Genomic DNA, 13,422 nt, shown 5'->3' with positions numbered 1-13,422 from the left:
CTCAAATATAATTGTAGCCATATAAAGACTCCAGCATAGAGATCTCCTTTCATGTACATCTTAGGATTGTATGCAGTACATGTCTGGACAGTGTTTTTTTTTTTATGCCACTTCGATTTAAATTCTATCCATGATCTAGTGGCAAGTAATTATCCAGTCTCTTAGAATTAAGACACTACTGCTGAAAAAAGCCCCTCAATATTTACTCCTATCCAATAGGCTACAAGAATACTGAAACTCATATGCATCCAAACTGTCATGGTCAGCCATTATATTATACTGCACTGCCAGTAAAACAGTGCCCCCTACAGTCAGAGAACTGTTGTGTACAACCATTCATTCATGCATTAAAGATCATTCACACATTATCCATAGACTGATGCTGTTAGTGGCACCTCCAAGGAAACCATGTTGAGTATTTTTTGAGAATGCATATGGACTTACAGCTGTTTTATACTTAGTGACTGTAGAGCTGTAGGACCAGTATTAAGGGAATATTTTGAGCCAATTTTAAATCTAGTTCACAATCATTCATTAGCCTGTATTCTGTATTACTATTGTAAACACAATAACTAACAAATACTCCTCCTGCACTAACAATTAATTCCTAACTCTACTTTGACAATTTCATCCTTCAATTACAATTTCAAAATGTATGAACACTGTGATGGGGCATGGATGACACATTTCATTTTAAAGAGTAGTATTAGGACCTTTATGAAGAGTTGCTTTTCTAGCCTTCATGAGAGAATCCAGATAGAAGCAGACAAAGGATAAGCACACAACAGAGTTGTTTTTAACACAAAGACTTAGTCTTTTTATTGGCAGTGGAAAATAAGTTTCAGTATTTTATTGAAAGGAAGCAATAAATAATACTGTGATAAAAATAGTTCATAAGTACTCAGACTGTACATAATTTCTGTTACAAGATCAGGAGATTTTTAAACCGCGATATGGGAGACAATTTAAAAACAGGACTAACATGATTTGAAGTGTGCATAAATCCTACAGCACAAAGAACAATGACAAACTACCAACATGTCAGCACTTTCTGGGAGGGTAAAGGGCATCTTCAGCTCCTCTACATTATTTGCTCAAAACAGTTCAGAGGGACCTGATCACAATATTCATTTCCTTGACGGAAAAAAAGAAACCATCCAGCCTTTAAGATGATCCAAAAGAGAAAGAGCAAAAACAAATGGCAACTTCTAAATAGGTCTACACGATGACGAGGAGAGAAACAACAATGAGGATGGACAGCAAATAGAAAAAAGACAAACGAGAGAGAGAGAGAGAGAGAGCAATAAGGCTTGATTAAAGGAGGAGTAGAGCGGGTGGACGTGGGTGGGATCATGAAGCCCTCTTAAGGGGAGGGCAGCACGTGGTTGGAGTTGAGGCCACAGTGGGGTTGGTCCTGTGAGAAAAGCAATTCAGCGCAACACACACACACATGCACACACAGACACACACACACACACGCAGGTGTGCAAAATGCACACACAGACACACACACACACACGCATGGGTGTGCAAAATGCACACACTCATCCAGATGCGTTTGCTTTCGCACGTGTCTCTTGTGTGGAAGGAGGGGGTAGGAATGGAGAGTTTCAGCACATGAGGATCACCGGACAACCTGGGTTTTCGGCAGGAACACCTCTGTCCAAAAATAAAGATGCCTCCGAAAAAAGTAGCCCTCATTGTCGCTACCATTTATGGCTTATTCAAGAGTTCCATTTTGGTTTAGCAGGAAAAAAGTACAAAGAAAGGGGCGAACCGTTTCACATGAAATGTCCAACAGGGTTCAGAGGGATAGAGGAGTGAGTGTGTGTGTGTGTGTGTGGGGTGTCATGCTCCACTGTCAAGTGTCCACATTTCATCAGTTTGAGGAGGAAGTTTCAGTCTATGGTTTGCACCTGTTCTGATATTCACATAATACAGTTGACCTAAAGAGCCACTTTTAAAAACAAACAGAAATGATCAACAGCGATATGATCCATAACTAAAAGGGTGACACAAATGAAGTTCAAATCACACAATAAAGTCACTTGAGCTTAAGTTTGATTAAAAACAAGAATGGGTAGAAAGGAAAAAAAGTACATCTGGTCGATAACAAGGTGAGAATAAAACGATTAGATAACGTTTGTAAGATAAATATACAAACTTCAGACTTGTGATACATTCAGTTACATCTGAAAGAGTTAAGCATGATATAGACAAACAAAAGAAATGATGTTGGGGGGACAAACAAAAATAAAACTTTTACATACAGACATAGTAGAACTACATAAATGAAATGTCCCACTGGTTTAGATAAATATAATAATCATTACATCTAAAATATGTTCTCGAGGCTATCGGGGGAGATTTGCAAATGCCATCTTCCATGATATAGTTAAGAGTCCTCGTCCATTTAGAGCTCAGCTCGGTGAGAGGTCCACCTCTTCGGCAAGCTCATCACCTATAGAGATAATGAGCATAAACTGAGAGAGAAAAGAGAGGGAAAATGAAAGGGAGTGATATAGGAGGGAGATACAAGGAGAGGAGCGAGAGAGAGAGAGAGAGAGAGAGAGAGAGAGAGAGAGAGAGAGAGAGAGAGAGAGGGGGGTACAGGGAGAGGAAGAGCATGAGACATAAAGACACATACAGACAGAAAGACAGAGCAAATAGCAGAGGGAGGTTGATGGATGGATGGACGGCCAGTGAGAGAATGAAGCCAGGGGAAAAAAAATGGATGGAGGTGGGGTAAAAGCAAGAGAGAAAGAGGGGGTGATAGAAAGAGAGACAGGGGGAGGGAGGGAGGGAGAGAGAGAGAGAGAGAGAGAGAGAGAGAGAGAGAGAGAGAGAGAGAGAGAGAGAGAGAGAAGCAGAGGACAGAGACGCATTACTGCCAAGAATTCTTCAGCCCCACAATCAGCCATTTTAAATGTAAGCAGCATAGCGGAGGAGTCGCCGTCTCTTGTAATTCTGTCAAGTCATTCCTGCTGACATGGCACTGCTGCTGCTATTCCCAAACTCACACTCAGCACTCACTGACCACAGGCATGGCCGTCTGGGCTTAGCAGGCCACTACACACATCTTCCACACGGCTACTGCTGTTCCCAAACTCAAATGCAGCACGCGGGGCTACTACACACATCTAAATACGCTCTACCTCCAACAGAACAGAACATGTTAGCCGCAACTATTTGCATCAAGCAGCACACACTTTATTACACTTCATTACACAAGTCCTTTATAGGTAAGAAGTACATTTAACCAACATAGTTTGGTAGTAAAGGAGGTAGCCGTAATATTAGCAATGACATTTTCTTTTAAGCCATTAAGAAATGACTAAAAATGATTAATGTTACAAATGGCTAAAAATGATCAATGTTACAAATGTACCTAACTAAATTGTAAGATTAACTTCCAGTGGCTCAGTCTGGTTTGGTTAGGGCAGCGTTTCTCAAACTGTCGTAACTGACGTAAAACACAGGAGTTTTTTTAATTTATTTTTTATCTGTAGCCTGGGCCCAGGTAGCACCTGATGCGCAATGGACGCACTGTGTTATTCACAGGGAAGCGCTCGTGTCAAGGCAGCTTAGTTAGTCCCAACCTACATGAGATTTTGAACATTGTTGTGCGAGTGGTGAATTTCATCAAAATCCGGCCCTTAAAAGCGCGTATTCTCCGCACTTTGCGAAGAGATGGTAGCTGACCAAAAGGCTGTACTGTTTCACAGCGAGGCAAGGTGGCTCTCCCGAGGTAAAGTGCTGTCGCGCGTGTTTGAGCTCGGAGTCGCCTCTTCTTGGAGGAAGAGCACATGTTTGAATCTGCAAGCACGTTCACTAATGAACATTTCTTGACGAAGCTGGCCTATCTTAGCGATATATTTGATATATCTTAGCGATACATTTGAGTTAAATGTCCAGTTATAAGGCAAAGACAAGCACCTACCTCACCTAGCAAATAAGATTACTGCATTCACCAAAAACACTTGAATATGGGACAGGCGCCTCAATCGTGACAGTATTATGCCTTTGAGATTTCTGAGCGAAATCGCTGAAACGTCTGATTGGGAGCCACTCTTGTGATCCCATGTATTAAACAGTAGGCCTACATCACATCCCTGCAAAGTTTATTTCAAAAATATTTCCCAACCAGCAGTTGACTGGATTATGGATTATGACTGGATTATGGATCCATTTAATGCAGCATGTTGGTATTTCATTGAATATATTGTACAATGCTGTAAAATGGCCTATGCTTCCTAATATGTTGCTGGAAAACAGAAATATGTGTGTTATGTATTTATTTATTATTATATCTGCAGCACCAGCTGATTTTAACTCTGTTGAAGAGGATATATTTAGAACTTGTCATTATTTCAATAAATTTGACAATTTTAAGCTTGACCTACCACTACCACAGCGATGAGGGACAGGTGGGGCTTGAGAATGCCCCCTTGATCAAAGTGGGGAATGAAAGAAAAAGTTTGAGAACCACTGATCTAGTTTGTTAACTACCACAGTTAAGAGTTGGGTCGCGATAGTCTGTCATTTTTAAAAAGTGGGTCCCCAGAAAAAAAGTTTGAGATTCACTGGGTTAGGGTGCTAGCTGCCACGGCTCATGGCACACGGCTCACACTCACCATGGTGCCCATCAGGCTGGGCCGGGCTGGCAGGCCTGGTTAGCATGAGTAGGTCCTGACCGTGGCAGAGTCCAGCATCTGCGCTGCTGCGGGGCCCATCAGGACGAGGACATGCAGCGGGACAGGACGTGCAGTTAGACCCAAACACAGTTAGACCACACGCACGCACGCACACGCACGCACGCGCACACACACACACACACACACACACACACACACACACACACACACACACACACACACACACACACAGTAGCTCAGCCAGCACAGCAGCTCGACACACTCATATGCAAGCACACACACACACGCGCACACACACACACTTCAAGCAGGCCATTTGCAATAAGCACACATTCCATTAGTGAGAGCAATCAGCATCCTCTACATAATTAACACTGCACTGGTGATTCATTTGATGTTATTTAAAGTTATCCTACTAAACCCCCAACTGGCTGACCCATCTGACCCCAGCGCCTCGTACCGTCCATCTGGAGTTTCTTTGGCTGCATGGCGGGGGAAGAAGCGCTGCTGTTGGCCATCCTGAAGTTGGCGGGCAACGTGTCGGCCGAGCCGATGTTCATCCCCCGCACGTCTTTGGGACGGAACTTCTTCCTCCAGGAAGGGGCTCGCCGGAAGTTCTTGTCGTCGTCCTGCGAGAGGAGAAGAGAGGAGAGCGAACGCTGAGAAAGGGAAAGAAAGAGTGAGAGCGTCATGGATACGCTCCAGAGTGTCTCGTGCACGTGAGGTGGGTATGATGCTGCAGTGGTCACTCACCTCCTCCATCTTCCTGTCCGTCCCCACGGCCAACAGGCTGTTGTACTCACGCTCCAGCACTGCTCGAGCCTGCGCACACACACACACACACACACGGCAGCCAGTTAGTTCCACTTCATAAGCTCACCATGTAATAACAATAATAATAAGCTTTATTTGTAGAGCACCTTTCATACACAGAATGCAGCTCAAAGTGCTTTATATTTAAAACATTTAACACAATAATAAATAAAATAATAATAATAATATATTTTGAGGCTAACACCGCAAGTTGTTGCGGTAGTATATATATATAGGCTCTGCTAACAGACATTTCCCTCACAGGATCAAAAGATTATACAGTATACCATATATAACAAATGCTTAGGCCGTGTGGGTGTGGATCTAAGCGGTTGGCAGTAGTATCTTCTGTAGACACAACATAGCCTGGTGTGTGTGCATGTGTGTGTGTGTGTGAGGGGGTGTGTGTGAGCGCGCCAAGCCCTGGGCACCTGCGTGTTTTGCATGGGGATCTGCAGCAGGAGGGCCATGGCGTTGTAGTCGAAGGTCTCGTCCAGGGAGATGAGCGCCCCGTGGACGCCGTTGTCCAGCAGGTTGTTGGCGTACTCCTTCAGCCCGATGGCCTGCACCCAGCTGATCACCCGCTCGTTACTCCACACCAGCACGTCTGAAACACACACACACACACACACACACACACTTATTCACAACATGTCTGGAACATACACCGGCACAAGCTCGGTAGGGACAGAGGCATTACTGGTGAAGTAAACAACGATGGAGTATTTACTGGGCCAGACGGAATTGTAACAATAACATTTGGGAGAGGAACATATGAGATGACACTGATGAACCCTATCAGAGCAGAACTGTTTTTAACAAACATAAATGCTGGAAACCTCCAAATGACAGAAAGTACAGATGGAATATGTAGCCATTCTGAGGAGCATGACATGCTATGCAGTTTAAGGCGAGACATGGCAGGTGAAAACATCGTTTTTTCATGCACTGGTCAATTTCGAGATTTTGAGCTAGTATGTTACCTTAGCATGTATTCTATTACACTACTACAACAAAAAGTCCGGATTTACACATTTAGGTGTTTATTTCATTATATTGTGTCTACTTTCTCCTGTATATTTCTCCTAAATTCAGCAAAAGTTCTAACCTTGCATGCACTCCCTCAATCGTGGGTCCAAAACATATCATGTGTACTACCGCTGGAAAGCTCTGTTTTTCCTGTATCACGCTATGTGATCCATATATGGACACTTCCTTTGTATCAGCAACCAATCGCTAAAAGTTCAAAGGCGAAGTCTAGGCTGAGAACGGAATCTCATTGGCTGTCTTTCAAGGCGGTTTTCTCAAAATGAGTTTTCTCTCACACTCTGAGCTCAAAAACTCCACTTCAGAAGCACGTACATACACCAAACTTTCTAGACTTATGCCTAACTATATGTCGAAGATTTCTACAGAGGGGTTTGTTGATATATTATTCCTAGCCTGACTTACATGACATTTTATGCCTAAAAACATGGAAAAAATCGATTTTTTAGGGCTAGTGACATCATTTTCTGATTTACAGGATAACAAAAGTAGATATTCAGAAATCCCTCTGTAAATGTTTCCCCATCTAATATCTGAACACAATGAAAACATCATTTTGAACCTAGCTGTATCCAATGCTCAGGTTTAGGTGCCTTAAAATGTATGCAAATTAATGATATTTAATTAGATAATGCCTAATTTGCATATGTAAACATTAAATTACAGCAAACTTGTAATACATTTTTTTTCTCATATTAATGTAAGTAATCAACTGGGGAAGTTTCATAGTGACATCTGCTTGTTAAAAATGTTACCCTATTCACCTGTAGTGTCTCGCCTTAACCATCAAACCAAAACTAACTTATGGTGAGTCCTATTTAGCAGAAGCTTTTATCCAAAGCAACAGAGACTCGCAATGTCCAGGGATAGAAACCAGTCCAACCACTTACCAGGTGGCAAAGCTTCCCACAGCTCCAACACAATGCTCTAAGCATTACCACAGCACCACCAGCCACAGAGAGTCACACAGTCACGTGTCGTCTGTACCTTTGATCTCCAGCTGAGCATCCTCTCGTCGCCTCTCCAGCTCCTTCCGGTCGTAGTTGAGCCGCCTCAGGCACATCACCCCACACTGGAAGCTGTTCCTGTAGGGGCACACATACACACAAGGGGGCGACACTGAGCACAGCAGAGACCAGTAAGAGCACGAGTCAACTCCACATTCATACCATACCAAAAGTGGATTGGCAGATAAGGCTTGGGGTGAGGAGGAGGTGTCCAACCTGTGGAAGCTGTCCACCATCTTGAGCTGACCCCGGAGGTCCTTCTTGGTGAGATGGTCCAGCATGCGCGCGTCCACCAGGGACTCCATGAAGTAGCTGCGGTACTGGGGCAGACCCAGGCTGGGGAGCCACTCATTACCAATCCACTCGTGGTTCATGTCGCCATACGCCAGAGTCTGGGGCAGACACGCGCACACACACACAGTCAGGTATGGACCCACGGAGATCCAGAGCACAAGGGGGTCTACGACTACTACTAGTGCTGCTACTGCAAGGAAAGAGGGAGTCCACACACAAGCCTCGCCCACCACCACTACAAGTCCACTGGAACAGCACCACAGTCAGCTCAAGCGCTCAGTGCACTAAAATGGGATCCAAAATTACTGAGATAAATCAACAAATCTCTAAAACCATTGTGGAAACCTTGCTTGAGGAAAAAACAAGGAACCTGCACCACCTGGGTTTGACATTTAGTGTTGTAAATTGCTCAACACCATCTCACACTCATCACTGCTTAGTGACTGCCACTAACTCCCTAATCTTGTGCTATATTTAAATGATCTAAAACTTTCAGGTGCATAAATCAAGTGACTACATGGGGATTGTAAGGCTTTTAGAGGTTTTACAGCTTTGAGGGGATGGTTTTACCCAAAAATGGAAATTCTGTCATTACTATTCTTCACTGGTGGGATCCCATAATAGGTCCCTTGTTCAGAGAAACACAAAAGGAGCTAGACAATCCGATTGTAAAGCACCAGTGTGTTGCTGCATTATGAATGTGGATGGTGGGATAACTTGTTTTGGTCATTTCCACTTGGAGAAGTCCTTTTATGGGAGACTTTTATGGGAGGGTGGCTATGAGGTTGTGTAGCCAAGATAATGGCTGTGTATTCATTTTTGGCTAACTGTGCCTTTAAAGGCAAATATGGAATCTAACTGTGCTTGCTTCATGAGTAGAACCTGATGTGATATGATGGAAGCAATAGACAGAAGTTATGACTAAGTCTTGATAATAAGATGGAGAACTTGCCACCCTTGAGAAACCAAAAAGCAAGTAAACAGGAAAACAGAATCAAGCTTAAACACAGGGGCGCGCCACTTTTAAGATTAAGGTCAGAGACACAGAGACAGGTGCAAACCTGGGCCCAGGTGCCCTCGTCATCCTCCTGAGGTTAGCGGGTTAGCGTTAGCGTGGAAGAGAGCAAAAGAGGTTTGTTAGCCAGCAACTATGAATTAGCCGCCTCATGCTCTACACACAGTCTTAACCTAGAACACACATGTACACAACACAGACAGACACAAACACACACACACATACATAAACACGCACAAGACACCTTCATATGCAAGTTTTAAAAAGGAGTTGTGTGGTCTAAATAGCTGTACTCTAGAGACAGACATTCATGTGTGCTAGCGTGCCCACGCCACTCACACAGCCTCTGGGGTTAGGGTGGGGTGGGTGGAGCCGACCACAAGAATCTGGCCAATGGGGTGAGGGTGACTAACCGTGGGAGGCGTGGCCGCCAGGCTCTCCATCTCTTCATGCGTCACCCACACGTTCCCCGTGGACTAATCACATGACCCGTCGTGTGACCCGACGGACCGCCGCCACCACCCCCAATCGAGTGACATACCCCAGTGAGTGACAAGCACAGTCCAGTGAGTGAGAGAAGCATTGTGAGAGGAGGAGAGAAAAGGAGAGGAGGGGAGGAGGAGTTCAGAGAGAAGAGAAGACAAAGAAGAGGAAGTGGAGGAGAGAACATCACAGCACAGGAATGTTAATGAGTAGCAGGCATATTAGGAACCAATTATCAAATGAAGAAAATAAATAAACAGAAAAGGCAGACAAATCATCCAGGTTAACGGTCACTGGTGTGAATCGTGCAGTCAGATTGGTGTTGGCCTCAAATGTTAGTGAGAGAAGATAAGCATGCACCAATCAAGAAGAGAAAGTTGGTCATGTACCATATAAATCACTGATGGACTAAAGATTATGGAGCTCTTTGTTTAAGAGAAAAGAAGACACTTGAGATTGATTATTTATGACAGAGAAACAGCTGTAATGATTCTGGGGCTTTACCGCACACAAATGTATACCCAGGCAAATTTCTGGTTTGTTGATTGTTGCTTATTCTGCTATCCATTGACAGCCCTTCACGTTGAAATAGTCAGTCCTGATCAGTGTTATGTAAGCTTTTAGAGAGATCTAGAGTGCAAACCAGCAGTGGAATTCCAGGCTGAGAGAGTGGAGGATCTGCCCCAGATGTGCTCCACCCAGCTGCTATGGAGCAGCCGATTTCCCCTCATGGCCTGCCCCTCTGGCTCAGGCCAACGCTAATGAGCTAACGCAGAGGGCTGGCTAACAGCAGTGGGCTGACCGGCACTTTCTCAGTCTGGATTTTCACTGTTTGGTGTGGACACTGTGCTGAAATGGGAGAGCCTCGACAGAAACACGGTGGAACTGCAGCTCTAATGCAACGCTAGTTCATTTGAAATCAGAGCCAATCCTTCATAATTTAATCCAGACAGCAAGTCTGCAGACATACAGTGTTATTCATAATAATTCATTGTTGTTTTTATCATAATACATCATTTATAAAAGTATTACTATATGTGGAAAATAATATTTTGGGCTTACCACCAGTATGTATTTACACAATAGTATTTGTCATTGTGTGTGCATACTGTACATGTGTGTGCATATGAGGGGTCCTGTATGCATGTGCTTCTGTTTCAATGACGCATCCCTGCTGAAAAAAACAGCTAGAAACCAGCTTATGCTGGTAGCTGGTTTTAGCTGGTTTTCTTCCAGCTCTTGCTGGTCTTTGCTGGTGTAGCTGGTTGGACCACCATCTGGATATGCTGACGTCACCTGAGGAAGCTGGTCATGCTGGTTTGACCAGCCTGTCGTGTGGGATACAGCTGGTGCAAGATGGTCATGCTGGTGACCAGCTTGCCAAGCTTGACATTGTTGGTGTAAGATGGTCATGCTGGTTTGACCAACATAAGCTGGCACGGCTAGTTAAACCAGCAGTGTAGACCAGCAACACCAGCTAAAATGACCAGCTTGAGGTGGTACGACAAGCAAAACCAGCTGAATTACCATCGTTAGGTGGGTAAACCAGCTGAAGGTATGTTTTCGCAAGAGATTTGCTGGTCTAGCTGGTCAACCATCATAGGGTGGTCAAACAAGCTGGTCAACAAGCTGGTCAACCAGCAAACCACCTTTAGCTGGTCAGGCTGGTTTTTTCAGCAGGGATCTGTGGTTAAGTACATATGTATACACACACACACACGGCGTGTGTGTGTGTGTGTGTGTGTGTGTGTGTGTGTGTGTGTGTGTGTGTGTGTGTGTGTGTGTGTGTGTGTGTATGTATGTATGTGAGTGAGTATGTATGTATGTGTATATATATATATATATATATGTGTGTGTGTGTGTGTGTGTGTGTGTGTGTGTATATGTGTATGTGTGTGTGTGTACCGTTCTGGAGGTGGGCGGTGCAGAGGGGCTGGTAAGGGACATGATCTCCTGGATGGCGAGCCGCAGCTTGAGCCGGTGTAGCGGGTTGCTGATGCCGATCTCCCGCTGGATCTCTGTGTCAGACAGTGCCGACATGATGGCGCCGCTCTTCACATTGGCACGGCACGCTGCAACATACCAGGCAGGCATCCCAACCCACAGCTGGAGGGGTCAGACAGAGAGAGAGATGGAGAGGGTGGTGGTGACCATTTGCACAGTGATGGAGACTGAAGGTTGGATAGTGTGGAAGGGTGCTCTGCCCTTACCTCCAACCAGACCACTACCGTGGGTCCGTCCCACTGAGCGAAGGGCAGGCCCTGCCGACGAGCTTCCTCCAGAAGCTCATGCCTGTGGGATACACGCAAGCATGTTACACTCGCGCTGTTACACACACACAGTCAAAACAAACATACACAGACCCAACACACAGTCCACCCAGGAGGTCATGCCTATAGTCAAACATAACAAGAGTTAGTCCCAGGCTCGAGAGGAAGACACCAGTGACGAACAAACATACACACACTCTTTCATGCTTGAACTCTTGAAAAGGGGGCATCAAAGCACTGGAGCAGCCCAAACCCAGTTGGTAACATATGACACAGATCCATGAGCAGCCATACGGTCAGGGCTTAAAGACAGAGCTGATAGCACACAGGCTCTCCACAGCCTGGTACCACTCAGCATCACGAGGAGGGAAAACACAAGCCCCTGCGCACAACAATGTCTGGTGCCAAACTATGACTGCAACCACCACATGAGCATCCAAGAAGCTGTCAATCATTAGACATCTCTGGGGAAAACTTGAGGATTTGAAAAGTATCATTATAATTATATGATGATTATGCTGAAAATAAACATCCAAGACATCTCTGTGGCTGACGTGGTGGCGACACTACAGTAATGAGAGAGCAGCGTCATAAACAAGGGCAGGCAGAACAAGACCAGGGTTAGTCAACTACAACATCCACTACAGAACACCTCACTTAAAGGTAGCTCAAATGGTTTATTTGTATGTGATGCATGCTGAAAGTATCTCAACCTTTTTCAATAATACCCTTGCCACAAATATTTGAGTACAGGTTGCACCACTAGATGGCGCTGGCTTGCCATTTTGTATTATGAAAGCATAGTGAAACCTCGTAGTGAAGGAATTCCATCTCGCTAACAACGTGGCTGACAGTCCAGAGACAGCAGGACTGCACACAAACATGGCATCAAGAACACCCCTGCCACGGCAACAATAACCAGCGCACTTTCATAAGTACAATGCCAGTCTTTGAGGTTTAAGGCACACTGAGAGTTAGTAGTTTTGGAGGGGGAGGGGGGAATGCACTGTCTGTGGATTTTCAGGCATCTGGGAAGACAGCCGCTCGGAGTTATTCAGGAGGGAAGCCATGCCAACCACACTCTGAAGCAAAAAAGAACAAAAAAAGAGGAAGAAAGAGAAAGAGTGGCAGAAGAAGCCAAAGCAAAAAGCAAAATGGAGCCACTTACCCTGTTTTGGGACTACAAGTGCACATGAGAGACAGAGGGTGGGGTAAGAGAGGGAATAATAATCCAGAATCAGCACACACACACAACACATGGTGACAAAACTACATGTGATCAGAAGCAAATTATGGAGGCAACATCTAGTCACAAATTAGAGCAACACACAAAGGCATAAGATGTCTTTACAGAAATGTGCCTAGCTGCATCTATTAGCCACACACTGGTGTTAAGCAGAAATGAGAAATGATCACATGAACTGCAATGGATGAAACTGAAAGGCTCTCCGATGAGAAATGGAGGCGTTGAACTGTGACACGAATGACAATGCGCTGCGAATGATGACTGCAGACAGTTTAGAGAACATTCTAGAGAACGGCTCCTATTGGCAGCCAAGAGCTAAAACCCGCGCTTTACTAAACGACATCCAACAGGAGTTTACGCTCCAGCCCCAATGATTTGAAATGCAGCTGATTTTAGCGCTTGGCTGACAGGAGCGAGAGAGTGGCCTCGTCTGGACCCTGGTCCCCGATGGACCACACAGGAGGAGCAGAGGGGAGAGGAGTTAGGGGAGCAGGGTGGGGTGGGGGCTGTGTGTGCAGAGGCAGCGCGTGAGCAGCAGGGTGGAGGTGGGAGGTGGAGTGGTGGTGGGAGTGCTTTGACACTCTGCTTCTGC

General features: G+C 45.0%; 1 protein-coding gene across 19 annotated transcripts in view; it reads right to left on the bottom strand.

The window, feature by feature from the left end:
• Positions 1-790: 790 nt before the first annotated feature.
• LOC125307129 (liprin-alpha-1-like) overlaps positions 791-13,422 on the bottom strand; it is a 47,669-nt gene continuing 35,037 nt past the window's right edge. For 5 of the 19 annotated variants that reach the window (XM_048262930.1, XM_048262937.1, XM_048262932.1 and 2 more), the window contains 12 exons: positions 12,753-12,764; positions 11,525-11,606; positions 11,220-11,420; positions 9,245-9,307; positions 8,878-8,904; positions 7,739-7,914; positions 7,503-7,600; positions 5,900-6,075; positions 5,409-5,477; positions 5,116-5,314; positions 4,635-4,720; positions 791-2,483 (listed from right to left, as the gene is read on the bottom strand). In XM_048262930.1, the coding sequence (XP_048118887.1) occupies positions 4,674-4,720; positions 5,116-5,314; positions 5,409-5,477; positions 5,900-6,075; positions 7,503-7,600; positions 7,739-7,914; positions 8,878-8,904; positions 9,245-9,307; positions 11,220-11,420; positions 11,525-11,606; positions 12,753-12,764 (1,150 nt within the window). In that variant the 3' untranslated portion in view covers positions 791-2,483; positions 4,635-4,673. The remainder of the gene's footprint in view (positions 2,484-4,634; positions 4,721-5,115; positions 5,315-5,408; positions 5,478-5,899; positions 6,076-7,502; positions 7,601-7,738; positions 7,915-8,877; positions 8,905-9,244; positions 9,308-11,219; positions 11,421-11,524; positions 11,607-12,752; positions 12,765-13,422) is intronic. The other 14 variants (XM_048262936.1, XM_048262944.1, XM_048262939.1 and 11 more) reach the window with 10 other exon arrangements.

The sequence above is a fragment of the Alosa alosa genome, chromosome 14 (genome assembly GCF_017589495.1).
Source record: "Alosa alosa isolate M-15738 ecotype Scorff River chromosome 14, AALO_Geno_1.1, whole genome shotgun sequence".
Classification (NCBI taxonomy): Eukaryota; Metazoa; Chordata; class Actinopteri; order Clupeiformes; family Clupeidae; genus Alosa; species Alosa alosa.
The sequence above is the reverse complement of the archived record's forward strand: the minus strand, read 5'-3'. Positions and strand labels throughout refer to the sequence as shown.